Below are 27,954 nucleotides of genomic sequence, written 5' to 3' on the forward strand. Positions count from 1 at the left end.
CGTTCAAGCCACAAAATGACTTTCATAATGCTTTGCTATTTAAATAAATAAGCTTTTTAAACTTGACAACGTAATCTGTATATAAAATTGCAGCACCTCGGGCCAATTATATGATTTTGAAGCCTATCAATCAAGGTTTACGTTAGTGAGTCTCCTCACACAAACTCAGGAGCTGTAGTCGGATACAAACGGTTTTTTTTTTTGTTTTTTTTTAATACTAACTGGATTTTCACGAATACCATATTTCTTATGTAAATGCACCTGCGGACAATTTCCGAATAAATCTCTTGGTATCAGGCTTGATAAATGAAGCTCAATAAAAGGAAAAAAGAAAAAAGAAACTCAGCTTCTGACCTAATATACAGCATACGAAACGTGTATTTTTTGTTGTTGTTAAACGGAGTCCTTCACTTGAATTAAAGTTGAAAATCCTCCCAAGCTATAAGCCTGAGCAATATTTTAGTCCCAACCCATTGGATGAAATGAAGGTGGAAACGGAATAAGAGGTCTGACAGGATGTAGAGGGAACACGTCCGCAGCTATCCCCAGAAAGATTCCTTTAAAATCCTTTTGCCTCTGACTCATCAAATGGTAAAAGATGACAGACAGTTATATTTGCATTACCACACAGCTATATTTACCTAAAACTTGATTGCATGCTAGACCACTGCGCTAGCCATGTCATCAGAAATTTCTGGATCTGCAACAGTAATATTGCCTACTCGGGGTAAGAATGTCTACATGAGTCATGCAGTACTGAGAAGGATGAGGCGTGATCAGCCCTATATGAGAGCTCATGCTAGAAAAACAGAAGGGAATGCTGAGCCGACTATATTTGCTAAAACCTCAAAAAGACATACCAAGCTTTGACACGTTTATAATAAATATTAAATTACATTGGGTTGAACACCCAAGATCCTGAGCTGATTTTTACTCATTAGGTTGTGAATACATTATACAGGGAAAAAAAACAAAAAACCCTCACTGAACGTGTACCTGCTGGTCAATAGACCTCTGCTCTGCGGTGGAATGAGGTCACAGACCCACCAGTTGAACTTAATCGGCTTCCCGAATTCCAGAACCTCTGCTTGGCACTCTTGAACCGGAGCCCAAAAAGCTTCACATCTTCTGGCTCTGAGAAGAGCTTAACCTAATTTTTGACTTCCAGTGGAGGCTGGCCAGATTTACAGATTGGCATGAGGTCCAAAAGACAGTGGCAAGTAAGAAAGCGTGAGTTCAGACACATGGAAAGAATAAAAAGAGAAAGTCCTGCTGATTGAAAATTATCCAAGTTTTTTTTTTGTTTGTTTCAGTACCAGCTTTAACCTGGCTCTTGGTCGTTGACCGGAAGATCAGGGTTCAAGGCCCAACACTGCCAAGCTGCCAGCGTTGGGTCCTTGAGCAAGGCCCTTAACCCCACCTGCCCCATTTTGCGAAGAAAAAATTTCTCTGTGCAGTAATGTATATGTGCCAAATCAAGACAACTTAACTAACTTAACCTGGTCAGAGTCAGAGAGAATCCAGAGCCTACGAAGACTAGAAACGAAGCAGGAACTCTGGATGGGATGTCAAGTCCATCGCATAGACAAGCATTCACACCTAGGGTCAATAGATCAACCTGCTTGGTTCTGAGATGTAGGAGGAAACTGAAGGGCTCAATAAGAACATTGAAAATTCTCCACAGACCAAATTCATTTTAATTTTCTTTTTTCCAATTACATGGCTTATAGCCTTCTCATTTTTAGTGAGTATCAGACAGAAAAACAACGAAAGCCTCCTGAAGTCTAAAAACATCTTGAGGGACAGCCGTTGAGTTAAAAAGGCAAAATTAAACGAGGAAAGAAAAAGGTATCATTGTGGAAAGATATGGTGAGTGGTGAGATTTTTGAATTGTCATCTCTCTTACTTCCTAAAGGATCCTGCATGAAACCCTCTCTGAAAGGGAAACCCTCTTTTAAAAGGATCCACATTTTACCTTAAAGAGCACCCTTATTCAGGGCAATGTATAATTTATGCCATTTTACACAACTGTGCGTCTTGCTCAGGGGCTCAGCAGTGGCAGTTTGGTGGACCTGGGTTTCGAACTCACAACCTTCCACTCAATAGCCCAACACCTTAACCATTAAGCAACTACAACCTCAGATTTTGGGTTCTTCTTGCATATTCAGTGAAACGGGCCAAAATTCTCAGAGGTAAACGTCTGCCTGATTCAAACCTGAGCTAATTTTGCTAGAACTTGTTTGACCTTTCAATTGTGTGAACATGTCAGTTATGAGGAAAAATATTCATGCAGGGGGAAATGAGGTCTGAGCATTAGAGCAAAGGTTTAAACCCTGGTTATGTACTGTTTATTTATGGTTCCCCCTGACCTTCTGTTGCCCATCTTAAGATTCTATCCAGCATTTTGTGAAATACAGAGAGCACTCTGACAGCCCTTATTGTGCACTGTTGGGCTGAACAGAAGTAAGGAGGCCAGGCCACTGTGAATAACCATCAATTCAGAAAATGACTGCGCTCAGCACACTGCGGCTTTGAAAACAAGGTGAAAGGCATCTGGATTTGATTTCCATTAACATCAGTACAAAATGAATTCTCTATATTAAAAAAAACGAAACAAAGGAAAGCCAAAATATCCAAAGACTAAACTACTGAAGATCTTGTTTCCTCACAGCTCTGGACAAGAAGCTTTCCAGAGCAAGATGTATACTTTGTTAAATATTAAATACAATAAGAACTAACCAAATAGTTATTCTGTAATTAAACACAATTAATTAAACCTGAAACCTCGAAGCCATGTGAAAATGTGTGAAGCAAGATTCCTGTTCGGGAGTGTTTTTACAACTTAAATAATTGAGTACTCCAGCTCACCAAGCCTCTGGAGGTTAACCAATCAGTGTGAGGTGGGAATGTCCTCTCACCCAGGCTATTTGTGAGCTTTAGATCGATACTTGCACGTGGGTCAACATCAGGAAACTGTCCTTAAAGTCTTGCGATATATCTTGACAGCATAAAGAATGGGTTACTGGAGGGCAAAGTTAGAGCACTTTGTCAATGGATCAATCCGTTTCCATTTGCTTAAGCGTCCCTCAAGATGATTCTTGAGCCAAAGGTAACCATGCAGAATTACAGCCTAGAAATACAGCTAGCACTTCTAATTAGCCAAATTCAGTGAAGGTAAGCCTCGAGTGCATTGGCATGCAACATCAAGGTGGGAGAGTGATAGAGTCTGTCTGGTCTCTGAGCGAGCAGACAGCTGTTTGTTCCCTGAGCTCAGCAGTAGACTAATGGGCAGAGCAGCTCTGTCTCATGTCTCTGAGCCTGGCTGGAGGGGATATATTGATAATCTCCACGAGGATGTCTCAATCCCCACAAGAACTCCCAGACCAGTCCCCTGGGAACGGTCGGTTTTTCTACTCTGACACTGTCGTACCATTGAGAAGGAGCAGTGGGGCTCCTTCCTGCCTTTTGAAGCGCCCCAAGTGGTAGAGAGAAAGAGGAAAGGAGTGATCCAGCTCTCCAGATCCAAGCCCCAGCTGCGTCAGAAGTGCTAATTTGGCCTCGACAAGGAGCTTGTGAATTTTCGATTCTTCCCGGTTCAGGGCACACAGGCAAGCTCAATCTTTAAGCTATCACTTTTATTGAAAGCGCAGTTACATGAAGGTAGCTATATCTGTAGATCTATTATCTCAGCACACTCAGATGACGGTCTTTGGGGCAGTCACTTGAGTTCCATGCTGCCCGTCATTCTAGATCTGGAACAAAGAGCTGAGAGCTCTTTGTAAGATAAACCCAGGACTTAGGGTCCAGTCATGAGCGGATACTCTTAATATTCTCTTACACGGTTCATTCGGAAAGCATCTTGCCGAGGCAATGTGGTGTAAATTGATATTGAAGTCATGTCAAACTCAAGAAACTCATGCTTGATGATGTCCTATAGTAACTGGAAGCTTTAAATACAAATGGTTTTAAACATTTTCGAGAGTTGTCTTTGAAATCAGAAAGAGAAAGTTTTCCATTTTAAATTAGCCCACTGGACATCTTATTTTGATTAAAGCCCCTCGACTTCTGAAATACAGGATTAAAACAAATAGGTTTTTTTTATTGCATTCACCCAAGACGTGATCAGAGAAAGTCTGATGCCCATGATATGAACAAGACCTGTAAGTGGGTCACCAGCAAGAACCTGCATAGTGTCCACACTCCACTGCAGGTGAAACTAGCCCGGTTCCCACTAGCTGACCATGCTGGGTGACAAGGATTTAACACCAGAGGGCAGGGGAATAGTCCTCAAGTTTCTGAGTCAGTTACTTAGAAAGCACTGCCATTGTTCAAGGAAGAATTTCAAGGTCATGACTCTACAGCACTACACTTGACAGATAGAAGGAGAGAGAGGGATGTAGGGGGGAGGGAAGGCAGAGACGAAAAAAAGATGGCTGGCAGCCTGAAATTGAGTACGCTAGTGTAAATAAGGGATAGGATCACATCTATTCCCCTGGCCCCGAGTCACGACATGACACGACAAGGTTAGCGAGGTTGCTCTTCCGAGTTTTCACATGAGGCCGGGTGGAATGATGCAGTGTCAGTTCTGTGCAGGTTGACAAGTCGGTGTGTGTCAGTTATTTAGATATTCTCAAGATGTTGCAACATTAGAAGGAAGAACGAAAAGCAAAGACAAAATTGTCATTCAATTCAGTGAGCAGAAAAGAGAAAGAGCCAAAAAAGACAGCTTAATCATTTATACACAGATCAACAAAAAAGAAATGTAGAACCACCAGTCTTTTATTGCTGTTAAACTTAAAAATCATTATCTAGAATGAGCGTGAATGAAATCCAGGCATAGTGAAATGACACTAAGGGATAGGAGGAAAAAAATAGCATATAGGTTTCTTAGCATAAAGTTATCGGCATATTCATTAAAAAAGGACTGCTGAAGGACATAACCAAAAACATCCTGCATTAGCATTTTTTTTTTTTTTTATGGAATACAATCTACCTGAAAATTAGCTACCAGGAGCTTTTTCAAATTGAAATTCTAACACTACCTACTGTCATACAGAGCATTCTAATTACTCACTAACCTCAATTTAGAAGCCATTAACACATTCCTGGTTGTGCTTAGTCTTGGCACGCCACAATCTGCACTGGCACTTGCATACAGGCTGAGAAAATACAGGGCATAGCTGCTAAAACACAAACATGGCAGTTTAGCATAGGCCTATGGTACTTTAAAAACTCATTCTCATACCTTTAGTATATCAGAAAAAGAAAGAAAAAACCTAACAGATAAAACCTACAAACATACATAAAAAAAAATCCTAATACATGAAATTTACACAGAATGAAAATATGCTTTAAAACCCTTAAGTTAGTAGTGCATGTAAATGAAAACATTTCAAATAAAATAAATAGCATAAATAAATTCAAGTATTTCTGATGTGCAGTGATTTGCCCTTGGTCAGCTGAAAACACACAAGTTTAAAGGACTAGGTGTAGGCATAAACAAGTGAACGTTATCGGCTGCAGCAGTGCAGAATTTTACTCTCTTCTCCGAGAGGCAAGACCTTCCTTCATTCTTCAAGCAGAACCTTAATTCGACTTACTATTACATACTGTGGCAAATTGTAATAAAATCATTTAAGAAAGAGAGCACCAGCCATTGGCAAACATTGCAAGCAGCGAAAAACAAAAACAGCATTGTATGTTATCTTTCTTTAACAACGAGCATACACACAAATCCCATTCCATCTAAATTTCACTGAAACATTCAACTGTTATTGACGGAATTGTTTTGCAAGTCCGGGACACGAATCCATAATGATGAATCATATTTTACAGTATAATAAAGGGTACAACTGTACAGCAAACCTTTTACTTTCTTTTTTCCTTTTTTTTTTTTTTTTTTTTTTACAGGAGATCCACGGGCACAAGCCGAACTCAAGGGAGGGACTGCCTAACTGTCTGCCTCTGATGCGCCAACGACTACATCTAAAAAAAAAGCGGACTGGCAAAACCCCTTTTCGCATGCTTTCAGAGTTAGCGTATCCCCAAGGAAGGGAGGCATCTTTGCCCCTATCCTCCCCAGGAGGTGGCGAGTGTCCAAGGTGGATTAGAAGTGGCCCATGCGAGTGGTGAAGAGACTACGAGAGGCCACGTTCCGGCTGGAGCTGGAGGAAGGCCACTTGATGAACTGGGAGGTCACTGGCACCAGATACCTACACACACAGAGAGATGGGAAACAGGGACAGGGGATGGACAGGAGATGTGAAAGCAGGATTAGAGCTGCAAAAGGTCACACGAGGAGATCAGGCTGCGTTAGCAATCTGACAACATAAAGCAAACCCACCCATCTACCTCCCTACTGTCCAACCCAACACGCTCCAACCTCTCTGTTTCCCCCTGATCCCTTCTTGTAAATGCCGTCTGTTTTTAACGATGAGTGACATTTTGCATCTTCACTTGGGCAGCTGAACAAGCCTCGTGTTAATAGACTGGCGGAGGACACTGTTTAACATCGACGCTGGTTAAATCTATCTAACAGAAGAAGGATGTCCGAAAGTGGATACTGGCTCAGATAATTAGGGCCTGAAATGTGACGTAGAGGTGAACCAACTGAGACATGAGATGACCCACATAGAATAGCTGTTCATATCTCATCATAGATTGTTAATGAGGACATTTAAATTGTTTGTTCATTAAAGGGCAGTGAAAGCTAACAAGGCTTTGCTTTAACCAAATGACCTACACCTGGTTAGTGCTATATGACAGTAAAAAAAAAAAAAAAAAACCCTGTAACAGTAACTGTAAAATAACCCCTGGGCTTGTCACTGTAACTTGTGACAGTCTTCCTTGTATAATATCCCCAGGACAAATTAGCCATGCTGCTTCTTCTAAGTATACTAAAAAAGATTTGCTCTGAGGGCTTCTGCTGCATTGCCGCCATACCCAGGAGACTTGTGAAAAGTCAAATTAACTTCATTTAGTTCAAGAAGAATGCCCTTGAAACTGCTCAAGAGTACCGCTAGTGCTTGTCAAGCAGATATTTTAGAATGTAGATTAACTTCTGTACATCCAACCCGTTCACCAAAGTGCAGTAACGAAGGGGGGGAAATAAAAAGACATTTTTTTTCACCAAGCTCAATTCTCAAAGATTATCATAAACCTCGTATATTAATGTCACTATTTGAGAATATGAACAGTTTAATCAAGCAATGACATCGATTAGACAAACACACAGTCGGTTCAAATGTATGCCAGTCATCTGAGAAATGAGATTTTAGATTTTCATTACATTTTAGGAGCCATTCACACGTAAATCCGTGGTATTCCGAACGGAGTTCACAAATATTTTCCTAGCCAAAGGTGCCATTCCCATATAAGTCTCTGACAAAGGTGTCTGTTTAAGGATGCATGTAAAGGGGCTCCGTGACTCAGAGTCCAATCAAGCTGCCGGCAATATTTAATTGGGCCTCTATAATGCTTCCACCAGGTCCTTGGCTTTTGATCACCGAGTAGTTCTTAGGGAAACCTGCCAGCCGAAAACCCCCTGAGAGCCAGCAGCTGTCTAACTGTATTTTTTTTTTTTTGGAGAACGTGCGGGTCTTCCTAATTATACACAATGACTTGGAGATCTGCACGTATCTCCAGTCAGGTTGCATGTTTAAAGTATATGTTCAGTAGTCCTGCCACACTGTGCTGCAGAATATTGAGGTGGGGCGAAAATAAATAAATAAATCAGACTTGTTATATGATTTGATATGAGACTTAATACACACACATATATATATACATACCTATATGTATATATCCTTACATACATACATATATACACATATATATATATATATATATATATATATATATATATATATATATATATATATATATATATATATATATATATATATATATATATATATATATATATATATATCTCATATGATATAATACTTTGTTTATTAACAAAGTAAAAAAAAAAGTTCAGCATGTATTTAAAATGTATTATATTAAAATGTAAACTGGGGTTAAAAACAATTTTTAGACTGCAAAAAAACCCACTTAATTTTAAACAAGCAACATCTAATCTAAGATCAATCTCACTAGGAATGACTGGAATGATGGTTTGCAGCCTACATCCTTTTAGAAATGCATCTTAGACAGTCACTTGAGAGTCTGTCTCTGCCACCCTGAAGGCTCTGGACCCTATGTCTCTCCACTGGCCAAGACTGGCAAGTGGAGGCAGATGTAGGACAGGCGGCGTATGGGTGCAGGTAGGGGGGCAACACACATGCCAGAGAGGAGGATGAGTGGCTGTTGAAAGGAGGGGGGGGGTCACCAGCAATATGGTGCCATGCCCCTACTCAGACATCATTTTCCTAACGAGGCAAAGCATATGCCGGCTAAGTGAAAAGTCTAATCTGTCATCCCCCTGCTCCGTTCTGCCACTGAGCCGTCAATGAGGCATGTCCTGGGAAAGATATGGAAGTGCGCGTCATGCACCATGCAGTGAAACTGTTGCGATTCGCTGTGACGAATGAGCGGGTGCTTGTTGCCATGGTAAGTGGAGAGGATGGAGGAATGGCTGGCTTGCTTTCTTAGAAAACTTTTTTTTTTTTTTTTATTTCAGTCAGTCAGCACCCCCTCCAAGATGCCATGTTTAGAGACAAGCGAGCAAAAGTGGCAAACAGGTGCATGAGGGTGGGTGGTTACAGCCTGGACAGACTGGAGATATGGAGGAAGGGGTTGATCCAAAATCAAGAGTAGAAAGACCTGCGTCAAGGAGTGAGAGGGTAGAAGAGGAAGGGGTCGAGCCACGAGACGAGACTGGTCCGGCTGCCGAGGGTGAGCTTCACCACGGTCCGCAAGTCAAGAGCAGAAAGACAGGGTCATAGTTTTAATGTGGGAGCTGAAAATGGTGGAGGCCATGCCCATACAAAGCTTTAATCTGTCTAAGGAAGGATATGAATTTGACAAGTCTGTAAAATTTTTCAGTGAATTCTAGCCACAGCATGATCCAAATGTTAAAACAAGTGCAAAATTTGAGACTTCAGTCTTTGGCCAGTGTCCAGTAAAATGTCACAGCTCTATCACATCTAATAAACATGGTAGTTAAATGCTGAGTTGAATTAGGTGTCTCTGAGCAACGATAACACCAAACCAGAACTGGACTCCAACACCGTGAGGAAAAAACGAAGTAGCATGTTTGACTGAAATTAGTGTACAGCTAAACTGAACATACCTGTTTAATAGCATTATCATGCATTGTTTCTACATGCTTTATGCACACTTTACATATTTATAACTGGGAAATAAAAACAGTATGGGCAGGACCTTGGTATAGACTCGAATCAAGTACAATGAACCAAGAATACAGGCTGGAAAGTCAGAGTGCTTAAAATATACATGAACCTATATCACGTAAACATTTTTAAAAAAATACAAATTTTTTAGATTACGCCTAGCATGTTTACTGTAATTAAACAGCAGTTAAAAAAACGCTGAGCTCACATGCAATTAATCCTCATTCAATTAGAATGAAATCAATTAAATGACAGAGTTTAATTTAAATTGCAGTCTAACTACTAAGCAACAACATTGTGCCATAGTTTACAACCATATAGGCTCAAAATCTATGGCATTATCTCCAGCTATAGATCACAAAAAGCAGGCTGTGCACAAGCTCTTAAGATTATTTCGCACTGGCTCATCTCTTTTATAATTGAATTAGCTGCGCCTCAGGGGGTCTACCAAGTTAAGTGATAATCTGAGGGTCATTCTTTCCTGTTCACAGCTTCCCCGTGCAGCTGAAAAGTCAGATATGCCCCTTCCCAGCCATGTCCCCCTGAACTTTCCTACACAGGGGACCGAGGTGGAACAGATGGAAAAGAGAAGCGTGGAGAAAAGAGAAAGTCTAAGAGGAGGGGTTTACCTGGGGTCATCCCACTCCGGGTTGAGTCCGGTCAGCGACCCGCGCGACTCCACTACGAACTTGTAAACTACGAGCAGGCAGTCACGGCACAGCTGCACCAAGCGCTGGCAGCACTGCAGCTCCTGTGGCGTCACCACCTCGCTGCTCTTGCTGAAGATGCTCTCCCATGATGACCTGCTGTTGGTCCAAGCATGTACAAGCAAAAAAAAAAGATCTTAATACAAAAGGTTCCAAAAAGAATTCAGTAAACACCCCAGGACTTCTGTCTCACCAGATGCTTTGATGCATGAGTGTCAAAAAAAATTCAAAGGCCCTGGTCCTCAGCGTGGGCTGAATAAAAGGGAAAATATTGAGCTAAAATAATGTCTTTTTCTTTTCAAAGTCATTGGACAGCAGCAGTGATTGTGTTTGATTGTGGAGATGAAGGAATATAATGGCTGGGGATCTGAGAGTACATTACAGGCGAGGAGGCCTTCACAATGCTCCCATGCTGGGCTTTCCTCTGAGCACTAGCTGCCCACAGACCTCCTTCATGCACCGGGCCCTGATTAAATGGCAGCAGCATGGGGTGCTTAGCACCATCACTAATCCCCTAGTGCCATGCATACTCTCATTAAGTTAAAATAAACCTGGGTGGTTACATATCTCTATATCTGTCAATTATACGTACAAGTGGGTTGTTGAAAAACCTTGTAGACCCACTACACTACCCACACAAGAAATGAATAGAAGAATGCATCTGGGATTTTATGTATTTCTTTGTTGTCCTTACGGTCAAGAAACACAAAACATTCTGGGTTGGCCGCAGTTACAGCAAATGCTGATTAGACAATAGAATTTTCAATTTCATTCATGCAATTATCCAGTTAGACAACCACACGGCAGCAGAGCAACACACAAAATCACCAGATACAGAGCAAGAGCTACAGGTTCACTAAAACTGGATGTTTAAAGAGTGGAAAAACATTGCCTGTTTTTTTTTTATATATCTGTATCCTAAGATTCCTGGTTTACAGAAGTGGAACCTGATGTGGTCTTGTGCTGGTTGTGGTCCATCTCTGACATTAATGATGCGTTGCCACCCACAGAACTGCCACTTGTTTGTTATTGGGTTTTCTTGCACTATTCCATGTAAACTCTACAGACTGCTGTGTGTGTGTGTGTGTGTGTGTGTGTGAAAACCCCAGGAGATCAGCAGTTTCTGAAATAATCAAACCAACCAGTCTGGCATTAACAATCATGCCACACTCAAAGTCAATGAGAAGGGTAAATTGTGGAGAGATTTCTCCACAGTGATGTTTGATGTTAAAATTAACTGAAGCTCTTAACCTGTATTTGCATGATTTTATGCTTTGTGCTGCTGTGACCTGATTAGCTGACTGGATAATTTAATGAACGTGCAGGTGTACATGTTTTCCTATTAAAGTGGCCGATGAGTGAAAGTACACTTTTGTATCTCTGTGGAAGAAGTCTATAAATCTTTGGTAAATTAACCTGGATACTTCAAAATAAAATCTTTTCCTTTAGTAAATTTACTAACTATTTCCCAGAAGTGTGTACAGATAATCTTTACTAAGTCAGAATTCGGTCAGTGTACAATCATCTTGTTTATGAAGCAATTTGCTCTGTCTCTGTATAACGAAGTGCCCTTACCCTGAGCTGCAGAAACAGTTCCACAAGCCTTGACCGTGGCTCCAGAGCAGACGACTGAAGACACGGTTAAAAAGGCGGTAGAGACGTAAACTGTCGACGTCAGACTCCCTCCAGATCCTCTGCAGCATTGAACGTACGTTGGTGCGGACAATGTCCAGGACCTTAACGTATGAGGCACATAAATAAGAACAGATGAAGGGCACTACAGAATCTTTTCACATCCTATGGTCACAATCAAACAGATTGAAGAATGCAGATTTGATGCAGGTCTAATCAATCGATAAGGTCTGTCTGTAGTAAGGGCTAGAGCAGCAGAAAAGATGGAAAGGCAGGTGCAAAGCCTGAATAGAGTGATTGGAGTGCAAGGCTGAAAGATAAGTACTAGAATGTCATGCTCAGGCTAAACTGAGGCTAAACAGGTTGAAGAACCCTAACAGTCCCACAGGCTGATTAGCAATTTTCTGTCATGTGACACTCGAGATCTAAAAGATCTTCTGTGTGAAATTCTCTACATTGTGATCCTTTATATTTCAGCTAATATTCAGCATGACAATGACTATTCCTGTAAGTAATCAGACCGTTATTATATTTTTCATGCCAGTCTTGCACTATAGATTTCTCAGAGTCGGCACAATTCTAAGAAAGGGGTTTTAAACACTGAAATGATCATGAAAGCTATCCTAATTATCCTAAATATCCAATTATCTATAGAGCTGTAAAATGATTGTAAATTAAGGTCAAATTTGATACCTGGAGAAAATGATTCATATTCAGATTTGGGTAAAGCATTTTTCTAGCCAGCACGTTCAGGGTACTGTAAGTTTACTGCATGCACTTCATGCTTTCACGGTTTTCAACACCTTTACCACTACCTGCTAGATAAAGAAATATGCTGCCAAGTACAAAAGACAAATAACCGCAAACATCGTTCAGACTAATATCATAATATACGATTGAGAAGGTAAGATTGAGGAAAATCATATATCCTAGTATACATTAAACAGATTGAGGCTGATTCTAATGAATAGTTCTATTTCCATTTTGGCAAATTTGTCTCAGTTTAGCAATTTGGGTTCTGTCCACATTAATTCGCTGCCAGCCTATAAATTAACACTTGATACACAGCAGAGTTACTATATACCACATTTCACAGAGATACAGGCCAAATGAAGAAAGCCTTGTTTTTACAGAATAAACAAGAAGGATAAAAATGTTTTGGCTGATGTATTTGCAACAATTCAAGATTATTTGTCATAATGTTATAATTATATATACACTATACTGGCAAAAGTTTTGGAACACCCCTCCAAATCATTGAATTCAGGTGTTGTTTTTCAGGGGTTGGACTCAGACCCTTATTTCCAGTGAAAGGACCTTGCTTTGGTCACTGGTGTGCAGTCACGTTGGAACAGGAAGGGGTCATCCCCAAACTGTTCACACAAAGTATGAAATTGTCCAAAATGTCTTGGTATGAAGCTGAAACATTAAGAGTTCCTTTCACTGGAACTAAGGGACCGAGTCCAACCCCTGAATTCAATGATTTGGTGTCCCAAAACTTTTGGCAATATATTGTATATATTTAGATGTTGCCCTACAATGTCATTCTTTGAGTGTGTTGCCCAAAACTTTTTTATTTCCAACGTGAAATACTGTGGTTACATCTAAAAATATTGTATTAATAACTGTAAAAATGCCAACAATGCTGAGTAATGCATACCTGGGATGTTTGGGTCAAATGGTTCTGAGTTCTGAATACAGATGTATAAAATGCTGGTATTGCTTCCTCACTACAGATGCGTGATACCTCTCTGAATAGTTCTACAGAAACATTGGTTATTTACGGAAAAGAAAGATAAAGCCTTATATTTTTAAATAACCCGTTGCCAAGAACCTCACAAGATCTGAACAAATTCTGTAGATGTTGATTAGTCCTGAACAACAGTAAGAAGGTATTTTGCTCCATTCATGCATATTTTTTATCCTGGATAAATGTAAAGATGTGATAAAAAAGACAAAGGTTTATGTTTGCCTCATGTGTTTAAGTTTTAACTGAAGACTGATGCCCTGGAATTTCCTAAAGATTAAAGATTTGGTGTTGGCAGTAGTGCCGTGTCACACAGTCTTTCTCTCCAAACAGTTCAACATTTATTTCATTTGTCAGATATCAATATTCCAGCAGTACTGTATAACATCCAGATAATCTTTAGAGAGAGAGTAGAGGTTTTCTACCCTCCACTGAGCATCCCTCATTGCTTTTAGTGTGAGGTGGATGGGATTCAGCACCAGAGGACCACACTGGGTTTCGTTTCTGTCAGCCAAGGACACAAAGCTGAGTCTGCAGTGGGCACCAAAATGGGATGAAGACTGGAGAAATAAAGCCTGGTCTGATGAATCTTGATTTCTGCTGAAGTACACAGATGACTCATGTGCATCTCTTCATGGACACAATTAACCATCTCCTAATGGTTACTTTCAGCATGATAATGCACCATGCCACCAAGCAAAAGTCATCTCAAACTGGTTTTATGAACATGGCAATAAGTTCAGCGTTCTTTAGTGGTCTTTCCAGTCACTGTATCTACATCCAATAGAACACCTTTGGGATGTGGTGGAATGGGAGACTCGTAGCATGCGAGCGCAACAGAAAAAATCTGCAGGACCTGTATGATGCAACCACATCAACACAGACCAGAATCCCAAAAGAATGTTCCCAACAACTTGGGATTCAGGCATCAAAAAAGCAAAGGGAGGGCCTACAATGTATTACTGTAGTGTTCCTAATACAGCAGGGTCCAAAAGTCTGAGACAAAAAAAATCTAGGGTTTGAGGTTTTCATTGTAAAATGGAAACAAACTGAAGATTTCAGAACTTTAAAATATTTAAAACAAAGACATTAAATCTGCATCTGCTATTCTAAATCTCTATTTAAATACAAGCAAATCTGTAACCTTTCAAATATTCTATTTCACTCTATTGGTCAAGAAAATCAATTATGAACCTTGTTCAAACGTTTTCAATAGTGGTCTATATTGAAATGTATAACTACACTGACCAGGCATAACATTATGACCACCTGCCTAATACTGTATTGGTCCCCCTTTTGCAGTGCTGACCCGTCCTGCAATGTGTATTCTGGCCCCTTTCTATCAGAACCAGCATTAACTTCTTCTTGTCTGTTGGATCGGATCACACGGGCCAGCCTTCTCTCCCCACGTGCATCAATGAGCCTCGGCTGCCCATGACCCTGTCTCCGGTTCACCACTGTTCCTTCCTTGGACCACTTTTGATAGATACTGACCACTGCAGACCGGGAACACCCCACAAGAGCTGCAATTTTGGAGATGCTCTGATCCAGTGGTCTAGCCATCACAATTTGGCCCTTTTGGTCAAACTCGCTCAAATCCTTACACTTGTCCATTTTTCCTGCTTCTAACATCAACTTTGAGGACAAAATGTTGACTTGCTGCCTAATATATCCCACCCACTAACAGGTGCCATGATGAGGAGATACTCAGTCTTATTCACTTCACCTTTCTCTGTTCAGGATATTGCAGGTGTTCCTAATAAAGTGGAGGGTGAGTATGGGTTAGATTTGTACATAACAGAAAACCATGAGTCCTCAATCATACAGCTCCATGAACGACAAAAGGACACTGTGTGTCAAATCGATCTCTAATCCGATAATTAGCCAGCACATTTTAATCTGCAGTGCGCTCCACAAACCACACACAAGTTAACAATATTCTAGTGATAAGAGAATCTTATCAAGACCTGCCGGTTTGTTATTTGGTGCTGGATGTTTCAGAAAGGTAAATGAAGTGGTTATACGTTGGGACACGACAGGAGCACAGTGTATGTACAGCCCTTCTGGCAGCCAGTTGTTAAGAGGCCAGGATGTACTGCCATGATCTGATATAGAGAGAGCAGCTGTTACTTAGCAACCCAGCGGTACAGGATTCTCACAGTAATTCACACCATTATTCTGAACATAACACCAAATAACACAAATAACTGCTTCTACCAAACTTTAGCTTATTTTGCATGAGCAAAATAAAGATGATTTCATGCAATCCTGATTTTTCAAGAACGACATGAGATTAGCACAAAATAAAATTGGTACTACTAAGACCACCACCACCAGTAATAATAATAATAATAATAATAATAATAATAATAATAATAAAACTAATAATAATACTTCTTGTTTTTATACCTTTTATTATCAACAGGCTCATTAAACTGATTGCTTTATTCCCAAAAGACACCGAGCTGAACAGAGCTGATTATATCATTCCTGCCCTCACTTCTGCCATACTCAGTTGACAAAGCCCCACAACGCACGCTCCTTAGAATGGAATAAAAAAAAAAAATTCAGGCTGGTTATTTTGGAAAGACAAATCCGCATGACAAGTCCGTATATCAGCAGTCTTACATTACAATGGCAAAATGTAAGAACTTTCTGACATTTCTTCTCCACTCTGAGAAGGACTAAGAATGCTGATATAACACTTCTTAATAAATTAGCAATATTTTTCGAAATTTGTTACCTCATCAGAAAATACTGCACAATGCGAATTTCCGTCCATTTAAACATTTCAGGGAGGAAAAAAAGAAAAGAAAACTAATTAAGCTTATTCTGGAGCACTGATACTGTAGAGAAACGGGAACGTCAAATCTGATTCGTTCCAGTCAGGTGTGTTAACTTTAACTGAGTTCCTAAACTTCTTAGTCTATATATTACTTTAAAGTATTCAAGAACAGGAAACCTTCAATTCTTCTGCTCTGTTCATTAATTAATAACGATGATTGATCAGGATCAGGCCGAAGCTATTTAAAGGCACGATTACAAGATGGAGACATAAATTACAAGCAAGTTTAAGAGCTGCAGTTTTGGAGATGCTCTGATCCAGTGGTCTAACCATCACAATTTGGCCCTTTTGGTCAAACTCGCTCAAATCCTTACACTTGTCCATTGTTCCTGCTTCTAACATCAACTTTGAGGACAACATGTTGACTTGCTGCCTAATATATCCCACCCACTAACAGGTGCCATGAGGAGGAGATCATAAGTCTTATTCACTTCACCTCTCACTGTTATACCTGATCGGTGTATGTGACAGTCTGAGAATTTATCTAGGGTGCTCCTGCACTGTTGTAAAAATGGTTAATTAAAAAATTCATAAGCCATGTTAGCATGAATTGAGATCAGTTTGAGTGAAAAGAGGAGGATAACGAGGCTCTAAAAGCCACGAGTGCCTTTTTTTTACCTCAGGTGATTAGACAGAGACTGATGCGGATGATGCCGATAATCAAAGTGTAACTCATTTAGACTTCTTTAAAATTTGGCAGGGATGCCGGTTTTCTTTTCCATAAGTAGATTAGGTTACAAATGTAGTGGAATGGAATGGAAACCAATAAATGTGATTTTCTCCACTTTCAGTTTGGGAAGTAACTAGATTTTAAATTGCTGTAAGTTTACTTGCGAATGAGATATGTGCAAATAAGACACCAGTCACTTCAGGAAAGCCTAGCTTTTTAAAATTATATACAGCTAAAAAAAAATGTCAAGCAGGCACAAAAGCTAGCGTGGCATCAGTTCCAAGCTCTTCCGCTCTCTCAGGTGGAATATTCCCATGACTGTCAGCGCTGCTTCCACGCCGAGTCCGAGACATTTTGCGTATACACAAAATAATTAACAGGCAGACCACATCATGTCGATTAATACGTGGAAATTTTTAGTTCCAGCTAATATTTTTTATCTTAGTGCCATCAGAACGGAAAGACGAACTAATTATCTAAATTCTAATTTCTATGTTTTACTATATTTGTATATTACTGTGTCATATCCTGTTAGGGGATTTTGAATACGTTACCTTTCTTTGTTTGGTGGCATCTAACTTCACCAGCCAATAAGAAGCCACTTTTGGTTTATGATATTTCCAGTTGTTTAAAATCTGCGGGTGACAAGACAAAATAAATAAATAAAAAAAGCATTACATTCATTTTGTGACAAGAGACAACATTTCTGTTCCATTAAGTATGCATTTCCCATTAAGTTGCTGATATTCAGTGCTTTTTTCCCCCCTCAGGCATTTCCTAAGTACGGCCCTGCTAAGTTGTTTTTACATTATTTGAACTGTTTTTTACTGCTGTGAAATAAAATCAATGCCTCTCTGCAATACGTGCATAAACAAACACAAATCTTGACACAAACAGACCAGCGCAGCGTTCTTCTTCCTCTTTTCTTTCTGCGGTGAGACGCTGCACACTTTATTGTTTCCTTTATTCATTTTTAACTAGTTCATAGATCAATCTTAATGTGTGACTACACTGAGATTATCTAGTTTGAACAGGCAAATCTTTCTTCATACGCTCGTTCTCTCATCAGCACGCCTTGTCCCTGCGTTACTGAGCTAATATTCTATTTATGTTCTCTAGTGGACTTGCAAGTCAAGACAAATCTCTGGCTCGTTCCTCCTCAGAGGAAACGAACCGTGGACACGGTTACAATGAAGGATGATGGCAGAGCACTCCGGCATTGATATGGTCATAAACGTTAAATTCATCTTCTTGGATAAATCATTAATAATTCATTTAGGCTTACATCTGCTCCATACTAATCAGGAGGCCATAAATTATGATGCACACTGATGCACACAGATATCTAAATTACAGTGTTCCACTTTCTAATGTACAAAAAAAACGATTTTTCCAGCTTTCCTAAATGCAATTCATGTGATTCATATTAGTCACATGGAACTCTTTCTGAAAGGGTTTTATTTATTTATTTATTTATTAAAGGAGAGACACAGTAAGCACAAAACTTGCAAACATTTGTAAAAAAAATTTCCCTTTCAAAGTGCAAGTGAAAAAATGTTATGATATTGGAAAGGGTCTCAAACAGGTGCTGCTGCCCAGCTGCGTTTTCCATGGCGACAGCTAATAGCTCTCATTAACCATACAGGTGGACGGCTAATGACACTATGTACAAAATGAGACGGAGTGAGAGGGAGAGAGAGAGAGAGAGAGAGAGAGAGAGAGAGAGAGAGAGACAGAATGTGAGCCAGTGCTACAGGCAGCACTCTCCACAAATGAGCTGGGGGAACGAGAGGAGAGCGGCATACTAACTCACCTCGTCCAGCACGGCCTCCGCTTCCTCCTCGCTCTTCCCTGGGAATCGGATGCGCAACTCCCCCAGCGCGGCCAGCGTCTGCCGCGTCAGCTCCGCCTCCTGCTCCTTGCTCCTCGCGTTCAGCAGGGACTCTCCCTGCGGCGTGCGCACACACAAACACACATACAATGCAATGAAGATGAATTAGCGCACGCTGCCTTTTTTCCTTCCGTCATCAGCTTTTCCTTTCCTCACCGCTCTCCGCAGGCCCGGAGAGCGAGGCGAGGCAAGGATGCCACAATTAGAGTGGCACAGCCGCAAGCTATTGCTTGGCGGCTCCAGCCTAGATCCCAGAGGTACCCGCTGTGCCAGATGAGCCCAGGTGACTGGAGGTTGGCTCAGCGTGTCAGAACTGTCAGATTGTGAGACGGAGTGTAAAAGTGTTAGTGCAGCTCTGACTGTAGGACATCTTAACACTCGTTACAAAAAGTGCTTAAAGAGAGGAGCACCGCTGAATGGTGGGAGTTTAGGGGCTAGTCATATTAGCATAAAAAAGAGAGAAAGTGTGAGCTGGGGCACATGTTAGAGGGAGCAAATGAGGTGTGTGTTAAGGGATATGCATGTGTGATGTGGAGATGATGGAGTCACGGTGCATATTCTGATGTGTTTATGGACTATGTGTGCACTCCATCACTCTGAAATTCGTGCTGTAAGGCAACCAGCTTTGGTGTGCCCTTTGCATACTACTGACCCTAAGATCAACTTTACCTGTTTTATGCACACTCACAGAGCACTTTATTAGGAACACCTTTTTATGTAATACGCCAGTCGTGTGACAGCAGTGTGATGCATAAAATCAAACAGATGTGGTCCAGAGCTTCAAAACCCATCAGAAAATTTTTTTGTTTTAATGTGGAAAGATTGTTGGCTCCAATTTTGAGTATATCTGATGTCAACTCTTGAGGTGGATGTGCTACAACAGCAAGATCATGTTGGGTTCCGCTTCTGTCAGCCAAGAACACAAAGCTGAGGCTGTCGTAGGCACAGGCTCACCAAAACTGGACAGATGAAGACTGGAAAAATGTAGCCTGGTCTGATAAATCCTAATTTCTGCTGAGGCACACAGATGGTAGGGTCAGAATTTGGTGCCAATAGCAAGAATCCATGGACCCAACCTGCTCTGTGTACACAGTCCAGGTTGGTGGAGGTGGTGTAATGGTGCGAGGAATGTTTTCTTGGCACATTTTAGGCCTGTTAATACTAACCAATCATGGCTTGAATGCCACAGTCTGTTTGAGTATTGTTGCTGACCATGTGCATCCTTTGGCCACAATTTACCATCTTCTAATGGCTACTTCCAGCATGACTATGCGCCGTGTCACAAAGCAAAAGTCGTCTCAAACTAGTTTCATGAACACGACAAAGATATGAATATGTTCCAGTGCTGTTCCCAGTCACCGGATCTGAATCCGCATGCACGACATTGGGATGTGGTAGAACGGGAGAGTCACAGCATGAAAGTGTAACAGAAAAAATCTGCATCAATTGCATGATGCAATCATGTCAACATGGACCAGAATCTCAACAGAATGTTTCCAGGATCTTGGGGAATCCATGCTACAAAGAACAGAGGCTGTTTTAAGAGCAAATGGAGGGCCTACCCCGGATTAGTGTAGTGTTCCTATTAAAGTGCTCAGTAAATGTATAAATAAATACATTATACCATATATACATATGTAGTTTGGGTTTTGCTTCAGGCACTGGATTAAATTACTGTGAACATAGTCTTGTTTAGGAAAGTGTGTGTGTGTGTGTGTGTGTGTGTGTAACACTTGCCGTGGTGGAATGGATAGTGCCCAGGCTGCTGCTGTGGGGCATTCTGTGGGCAGAGCTGTTGCGGCTAAGAGAGTGCGAGCGCAGAGCTGTGTGGGGTCGAACCAATGATGTTGGTGTCGCTAAAGCTCCTGCATGAGCTGATGCCACAGCAGTGCTTCCCATCTGGGGCAGGCTCTTGTTCGAGGTGCCTCTACTGTCAGTGCCAGGTGACTGTCCACTCAATGAAGAGATGGAGCGCGGGCATGAGACAGAGCGGCGGATGAGTCCCGACAGCGCTGGTGAGGAGACTGAGCCCAATTTCTCGGGTTTGGGAGCAGGCTTCCAGTGCACTCGGCCTGAGAAATGGGATAAAACAAAGCTTTTTTCAATTGTCGTTGTTTTTCTTTAACCGTTGAGTGATACAAGATGCCAGAATTAAGTCTTTGAAGTAAATAAGTGAGCTCAGAGAGTAATGACTAGACTCTTAGACACACACAAAAGCCCTGACAGGCCTGCATTGAGGCGCAAATGAAGTGAGAATTCCCCCTCCCTGACAACAAACACAGAATAACTGTGGCTTCCATTAATCACAAAGGCATGTGCTGGTCTTAGTGGCCTGGCTCTGCAGTTTTCGGATTAGAGCCGCAGCAGCTTTTGCCCACACGCGCACCGAAGTGTTGAACGACCTCCAGCTTGTCCACGGGCCAGCCGGCCTCGGTGTTCAGCCTGCGAGTCTTGAGGGAAGGAAGTTGCCAAGTCGTGCGCATTATAGGGGCTTAGCTTAGGCCACCCCCAGATGGGGCGTCAAAGTCACTCCAGTCTCAGCGACTCACTCACCCCTCAAACTTCAGCCAAATCACAGCTTTGTCCTTCATTCCAAAGCTAATGGAAAAACTGGAGAGTTTGACCGCTTGCTCAAGCAAAAAAGAATCTTTAAACAATCCGCTCTGGCCCTGTGACACTTCAATACATGCTGGCATGGTGTGATAGCAAGACCTGGGGCATGGAAGGACAAAGACAGGTGTAGAAAAAAAAAAAAATTATATTATTATTATAATATATATATATATATATATATATATATATATATATATATATATATATCTATACATATCCATATAGATATATATATAGTATATCTTAGATATACTATAGAAGTATATCTTTGTGGACCCCAAGGAAGTTTGAAACCTTTCCATTTGGAGAGAATTGGGTTTGTTTGCTTTCTTTTCAAGGTAAACCAAAAGCCCTTCTGTGAGGATCTCCCGGAATTGCACCTCTCCCAAGCTGAGACCCTAGCCTCCTTACAGACTAGTGGACTGAAACACATCAAAAAAGCTCATTAAGGCCACTGTGTATGGGAGCCTAGAGAGCTTTCAAGCTATCACCCACTACTGCCAGCCAGTCAAATTAAGAGCCTCTGGACTGCACCATCAGATCCTTGTGACCCTAATTAAAAAAGATGGATTTTGCCTGTTTCATGTATTAATTAGGTAAACAAATGCATTAAACTAGATTTACATCTGTAATTTGGGGTTAGCGCTGCAGCTGACACCACTAGATTGCATAATTGTGTCTAGAGTTGGTCTGGCCGGAAAAAGGCTTGAGGGTTTGCAAGTCTATCTGTGACAATAGCAGAAGTTTGTTTAAGTAATTAAGAAGCCTTCATGGTTGTATGAACAGCATCAAGGGAATGAATTCCTATCAGGAGCTGAGATATAAAAGAAGGGGAAGGAGTGCAGCGTGGAGTGGAGACTGTCCTAACTGGCCCCGGATGAGTGCTAATAAAGAATCATTTCCTTCACAGACTTACTGGAACGCTCAGAGCCTTTCTGTCTGCTCTCCCCAACTTCAATGGAGACCTTCTTCTCCTGAAGGTCATTGGTGCTCTCTTCCTCTTCGTCTGTGTTTGAGCCTGACGTTCTGCTACTGTTGCAGCTGCCTGAGCTGTCTTCATAGTCCCTGTGCCTCCTGGGCATCTGGGCGCTCTCGGGCATGGAGGACAAGGCCTGCAGAGACAGATAGACATGTCCAAGCCAATGATGTCCAGTGACTTTGGGGGGAAAAGACAATGTTAGACAGAGTCAGCGCCTTGGCGGATATAGCCTTCATCCTGACTCCAATTAGCATTTGTCATCAGCGGTAGCTAAGGTGACATGAGTGGAGAGAGTAGGTGGAGAAAGTGATGTCAAAAGGAGGGGGGAGTAGGATGGTGACACGGCCCTCGGTGTGCACCTTGATGACAAGTTGAGCGTAGACCCGCCTGTGATTAATGTCACAGATGAGATGCGTTAATTCAGTATAAGTAACTCTGCCCGGATACCACCTTTCACCGCTAAGCATTCAGGAATATTAATTTATCATTTCCTTCCAAGAAAGAAAGATAGGGAAGCAGAGTTAATTGAAGTGAATGCCTGTCCCGCGCTCAGGAAAGAGCACGCTGTTAGCATTAATAAAGCATTCACATCAGTTATTCAACAGCTAATTTAGCTCGGCTTTCTCTTGCAAAATTAACACTTAGGAAGCTATTGCGAGCACAGGTTTAAACAAATCAATTAGAGAAAGAGGGAGACGGAGACCGAAGAGACGGAGACGAACTCAAACATCTATCTCCGTTTGATTGTGCTGCTCTCCGTGGCATATTTAAGTGGAAATGCTTAAAACTGAATCCCGCAGTATTTCAACTGCTTCATTTCTGCCCTGATTTTTCCAGATGGCCCATAATGCACCCCTGGGAGTCTGTCTATCCATCAGATCATTGAGCGCTGTGGGCTCATGGGTTGTCAAGGAAGAAAAGCATACTCAGAAGTGACAGGCGCAAATTAATTTCAACTGATGCCAATTGTGTGAGAAAGAATAGTTAGCCTTGTGAGCATGATGTAGTTGAAAAGGCAACTTACCTTCACTCCTCTCTGCCTGGATGTCTTTCCCATCAGTTTCTCGTCGTCCAACTCGCACTGCTCCAGCAGATCCAAGATGTCTTCTTCCTGTACACAACAACAATGTCATCTTTAAATATCGGCCAAAGATTGCTGACTTTTGTCAAGGGCACAAACTAACTATTCTACATCAGTGTGTTATTACAAATCTTATTACATTTTTATTGTTACATTCGGTTCACCTAGTTGGTTCAATTTCTATGCAACCAGAGATTTTACGTGCAGGGTGGGCTAGCTAATGAATTAATGACTTGCCTTCCCTGATCATAAGGGCAAAATAAACAAAATACAATACAATATTATCACTGAAAGAGTTTTATTTACGAATATTAATGATGTAAGGATTTAGTACAGTCATTTTTGCCAGGAACTACAGTTCAAAATATGTCATTTAAAATACATATAATTTTCAAAAATTTAGTGCAAGAAAATGTGACTTTTATTTTTTTAGTACTGACTTCGCAAAACCAATGTGGTTAACTAACTAATCATACAGATGACTTACAGACATCATGCAGATGATTTACTTACAATTAATTTTTATAATTAATAATTAATTTGCACCGTATAATTTAATTAAAACAGTTGTACCGAACGTGAACACGAGCTCTTCTGTCAATGTCAAACTCTACGGTCCCTCTATACACCCGAGTACCATCCTCAATACACACTTCACCTTGTGTTAGTGTGTATATTTAATAAGTGCTAGTTATTTCATATAAAGTCTGTGTATCTAGACTAAATGACGAGTTTTTTAGCTTGAACTTTATTCCTCGCTATGCAAAAAAAAAAACAGTGAATTCACAATGAATTACATTTTCTGAAATATCCTTGACATAAAGTATCACATAAAAGACTCTCAGATGAACGTTTGTCTCCAGTCATCTTGGCAGTTTTATAATGAGAAATACTGCCCGCTGTTCCACAAAAAAAAAGGAAAAAAAACTCTTGCAGAGTTAACACCGGTAATCTCCTCGCTGATTTGTTCTTCTAGTGCAAATGGACATAAGCATATGCGATTCCTCACACTTTTCTCACACATCTGTGCATTGTTTCCTAAATCCAGATTACTGTTCAGGCAACAATCCAAAGAGAAAGCGGGCTGTTAAGCACTCGTGTGAGTTAATGCTAGTTAACTTCTCGCTGTTCGGAAACATTCTAGCGTCTTATGATTAAGGAATCGGATTGTAGACTATTGTTTCTGAAGCATCTCTTCTTCAAAAAGGCAAGTTCAGGAGCTAATGTGGCATGCTTCATCAATCCTGACCCGTACCTAAACAAGCCAGATCCACAGATTCCACATGTAGGAATTGCTCATGCTCATGCAGATAGATGTTCATAGAAAGCCAGGAGAGATGCCCAGGCCATATTCAGCCATTCGATGCATGTCTGACCGATCCCACCATGGGCAGCTCAAATTCCATTAAATTGCCGAGTGTGGATGGGCAATATTTAAAGAGGCCGGCCAACAATGCAGCACGCTGAACTGAGCTGCCTGAGCTGACATATTCGTGTCTTGAAAATCTTCTTCAAACATCTCCAAATGCTTCTGAGAAAAGGCATGGGACAATGATGAACTCCAGGTGAATAAAGAATGAAGACAGAGGCCGAAAGGGGGGAAAAAAAAGGAAAAAAGTACAAAGTCAGGTGCTCCTTGTAACAAAAAGGGATGTGTTGGGTCTTTAAAACATCATGCTCACTATAGGCTGGAAAGCCTTAGACTCAGGCAACAAGGTCATGGCAGGAAACATAAGGAGGAGCCACAACAGTATCTTGCAACAATTCCTTTCTTCTCTTGCTATTTTCTAGCTGAAGGGAAATTCTAAATACATAGAAGGAAAGAAGGAGAGAGGGAGAGAGCAGAGATAGAAGGGAGGGGGAAAGAGAGAGTATTCTGATTCAGCTGAGACTCAGGTACATGCCTTCATTCGTTTCAGAGGATTATTCATTTCCTTTTGAAGTGAGGCTGCTCGCCCAGCGAGGAACGTCTGAAAGGCAACCGAGAGGAGGCCCTCATACTTCTCCAAGAGCAGCTTGTCATCTGGGGGGTAAATACGTCTGTAAGCAAAAAGAAAAAGAGAGAGAGAAAGACCATAGAGAGTGAGTGAGGAGAATGCACATGCTTATCATATTCTTTAAACAATTCTCAATCACATTTTTGACACCAGGCTTGGTATTAAAGTAATGTTACTATTAAGGCTTGATGGAGTTGAAGCACCTTTATTGGAAGGAACTTGAGGCTGAGAACTAGAGTTTGAGGCTGTAAACCTTCGATTTTATCCAAGTCATGAAATTAATCTACGTAAACAAAAAGTTGGTAGGAATGATGAAAATTCTTGGCTGGTAAATGTTCTGCTTACATTTGAACCCGCGTGTTAGTTAGGAGCTCGGCCAGCTGGTGGATAATGAAGGGATTGAGTAACGTAAATGTTAAGATCCTCGGATAAAGCTCTAAAATCCATCAAGGCCTGTATATGTGCATTATGGCCAAACTTGCGCGGCAGCAAAAACCTATTAGAGGCACGTGCACCTTCTTGCCTCGCCTCCTTCATACAGCGTAAATATGTTGAAATCTTGGTTTGGCCCACATATATTCTGAGATTTTTTTAATGTTTCAGCATCTTTTGGTGTGTTTTTATTAGAATAGAGATGTAGGGAATAAAAATTACATCAGCTGGAAAACAACCTATTTAAGAAGCAGATTCTCTCCCCGTGCTTCCTCTGTGCTTTTTAAGTGGTGGCATTATTCCAGAGCGACTCGTCACAATTATTCATCGAGCAGTGTGATAAATGCTACAGACACTAAATGGCTTTGTCTCCTCTTTGAAGCAGGCTCCCTGTACCTGAACTCCGTTTCAGTAAATGGAAAAAAGGTTAGTTGGGAGACTCATCTAATGAGGGGCGCCTTAATCAAGTCCCAGTGCCGCTTCCCAATTGGGGGGTCTTCATTAGGCAGCACCAGACGCTCGGCATTCGAGTGTAACAAACAGAGAGCAGCGATGGTAATAAAGCCCAGGGCACTGCCGTGGCGTATAGCAAGCACTTCTTTTAAGCAAAAGAGCATTGGCGATGAGCAAAGGATGAGGTGAAGCCAAACCACCCCTGACTTGTCCTCTGAAGCAGGCATCTGCTCATCTGACAGGCGAATATTAAAAATTGATGATCCCTGTTCTCCGTGGCCTCATGTAAGAGGAAAGCTCCTGATACTTTGGCATAACATGCCGCAGGTCTATGTATGTGCATGTTTAAGTGTGTGTGTGTGCGCATACCGAGGGGCGTTCAATTCACGCCCTGGCAGCGGTCTTTTCTCGTTTCAGGCCCATTCTGCTTTCTCGCTCCTTCCCTGAACTGGGCCGTGTAGCTGTACTTTCTCTGGTGCTCTATTCTCCTGGGAACATCCTGCACCTTAGCTGACCTTATAAATGTAAGAAGAGTCCCTCAGGACGATATGCTCCCGTGGCCTACCTGTAGTTCCCCAGATGACGCTTTTCGTACTCCTCCCTGGAGATCTGTTTGCGAACCTGGGCCAGCCTCTCTTTCTAAAACAAAAATATACAAAAGGTGAAGTCCTGAGAAAGGATCGGACTCAACTGGGTTTATTTCGACAAACAACAACATCAGGCATCTACGTAGCCCATTAGAGGCGCCTTAATGAAGTCGAGTATCCGAGTGAACAAAGAGCTGAATGCAAAAATCCCCCTCTCCCTTACACTTGTTAATATGTAGAGTCGAATCATAATTCATATGGATTTAAGTCCCATGTTCCCATTTTAATACATCAAAAACGGTAATTGTGAAAAGGTCAGATGGTCAATTTGCAGCGGAGCAGCAGGGAGCCTCCAATTATAGTCACTGATCTCTGCTAAACACTAGAACATGATCGCTTGCTGAAGACCCCCCCTCCTCAATCCCACGCTCTTACCCTCTTATGCACTTTTCGCCCTGGCCTTTGAAAATACCACCTACCTGCGGCAATTTTACATTCATTCATCACTTCATACAATAAAGCTTGGCCCGAAAGACCAATCAAGAGCCGGACCGGAGCACAGAGCACGTCTCGCTGAACTGCCACTTAAAAGTTTGAAATGTATCGCCTCTGTAATTTCTGAACATGAATAATTAAATACTACATTGTCGCCCTGAACTGCCAACGAAGCATTACCCGTGTGCCTGGGGAGAAGTTTTACAGAAAGTTACTGCGGGAGGAAAAAAAAATTCTATTATGCCTCACCAGCTCTTCTTTCCTCCGCTCCAGGGTGAGGCGCTGCTTTTCCCATTCGGAGGAACCCGCTGAAAGCTTCTTCATGGTGCCCTGACCGTAGAGGCGTCGCTGCGCCTCGGCCTTCTGCTGAGCCAGGTTTCGTCGCTTATCGCTGGCTCTGTGAAGCAAAATAAAAAAGTAAACCTGACCACAGTCTACGAATAGCCATGAACTCGTATATGTGTCAGCAGATGTGCTGTCACTAACTGTTCACTAACTGGAGCTCTGAATTTGCTGTTGTTCTCAGGCT

The 27,954-nt window shown here is 41.5% G+C and overlaps 1 protein-coding gene across 1 annotated transcript in view; it reads right to left on the bottom strand.

Annotated features, from left to right (window-relative positions):
• Positions 1-4,721: 4,721 nt before the first annotated feature.
• Positions 4,722-27,954, bottom strand: part of ttll7 (tubulin tyrosine ligase-like family, member 7) — a 57,554-nt gene continuing 34,321 nt past the window's right edge. The window contains exons 11-21 of the mRNA XM_058401251.1: positions 27,675-27,822; positions 26,909-26,982; positions 25,366-25,501; positions 23,405-23,491; positions 22,318-22,513; positions 20,526-20,860; positions 18,711-18,845; positions 17,452-17,532; positions 11,579-11,739; positions 9,926-10,102; positions 4,722-6,212 (exon numbers count right to left, since the gene is read on the bottom strand). Of these exons, the coding sequence (XP_058257234.1) occupies positions 6,107-6,212; positions 9,926-10,102; positions 11,579-11,739; positions 17,452-17,532; positions 18,711-18,845; positions 20,526-20,860; positions 22,318-22,513; positions 23,405-23,491; positions 25,366-25,501; positions 26,909-26,982; positions 27,675-27,822 (1,636 nt within the window). The 3' untranslated portion in view covers positions 4,722-6,106. The remainder of the gene's footprint in view (positions 6,213-9,925; positions 10,103-11,578; positions 11,740-17,451; positions 17,533-18,710; positions 18,846-20,525; positions 20,861-22,317; positions 22,514-23,404; positions 23,492-25,365; positions 25,502-26,908; positions 26,983-27,674; positions 27,823-27,954) is intronic.

This window comes from Hemibagrus wyckioides, linkage group LG10 (genome assembly GCF_019097595.1).
Source record: "Hemibagrus wyckioides isolate EC202008001 linkage group LG10, SWU_Hwy_1.0, whole genome shotgun sequence".
Taxonomy (NCBI): domain Eukaryota; kingdom Metazoa; phylum Chordata; class Actinopteri; order Siluriformes; family Bagridae; genus Hemibagrus; species Hemibagrus wyckioides.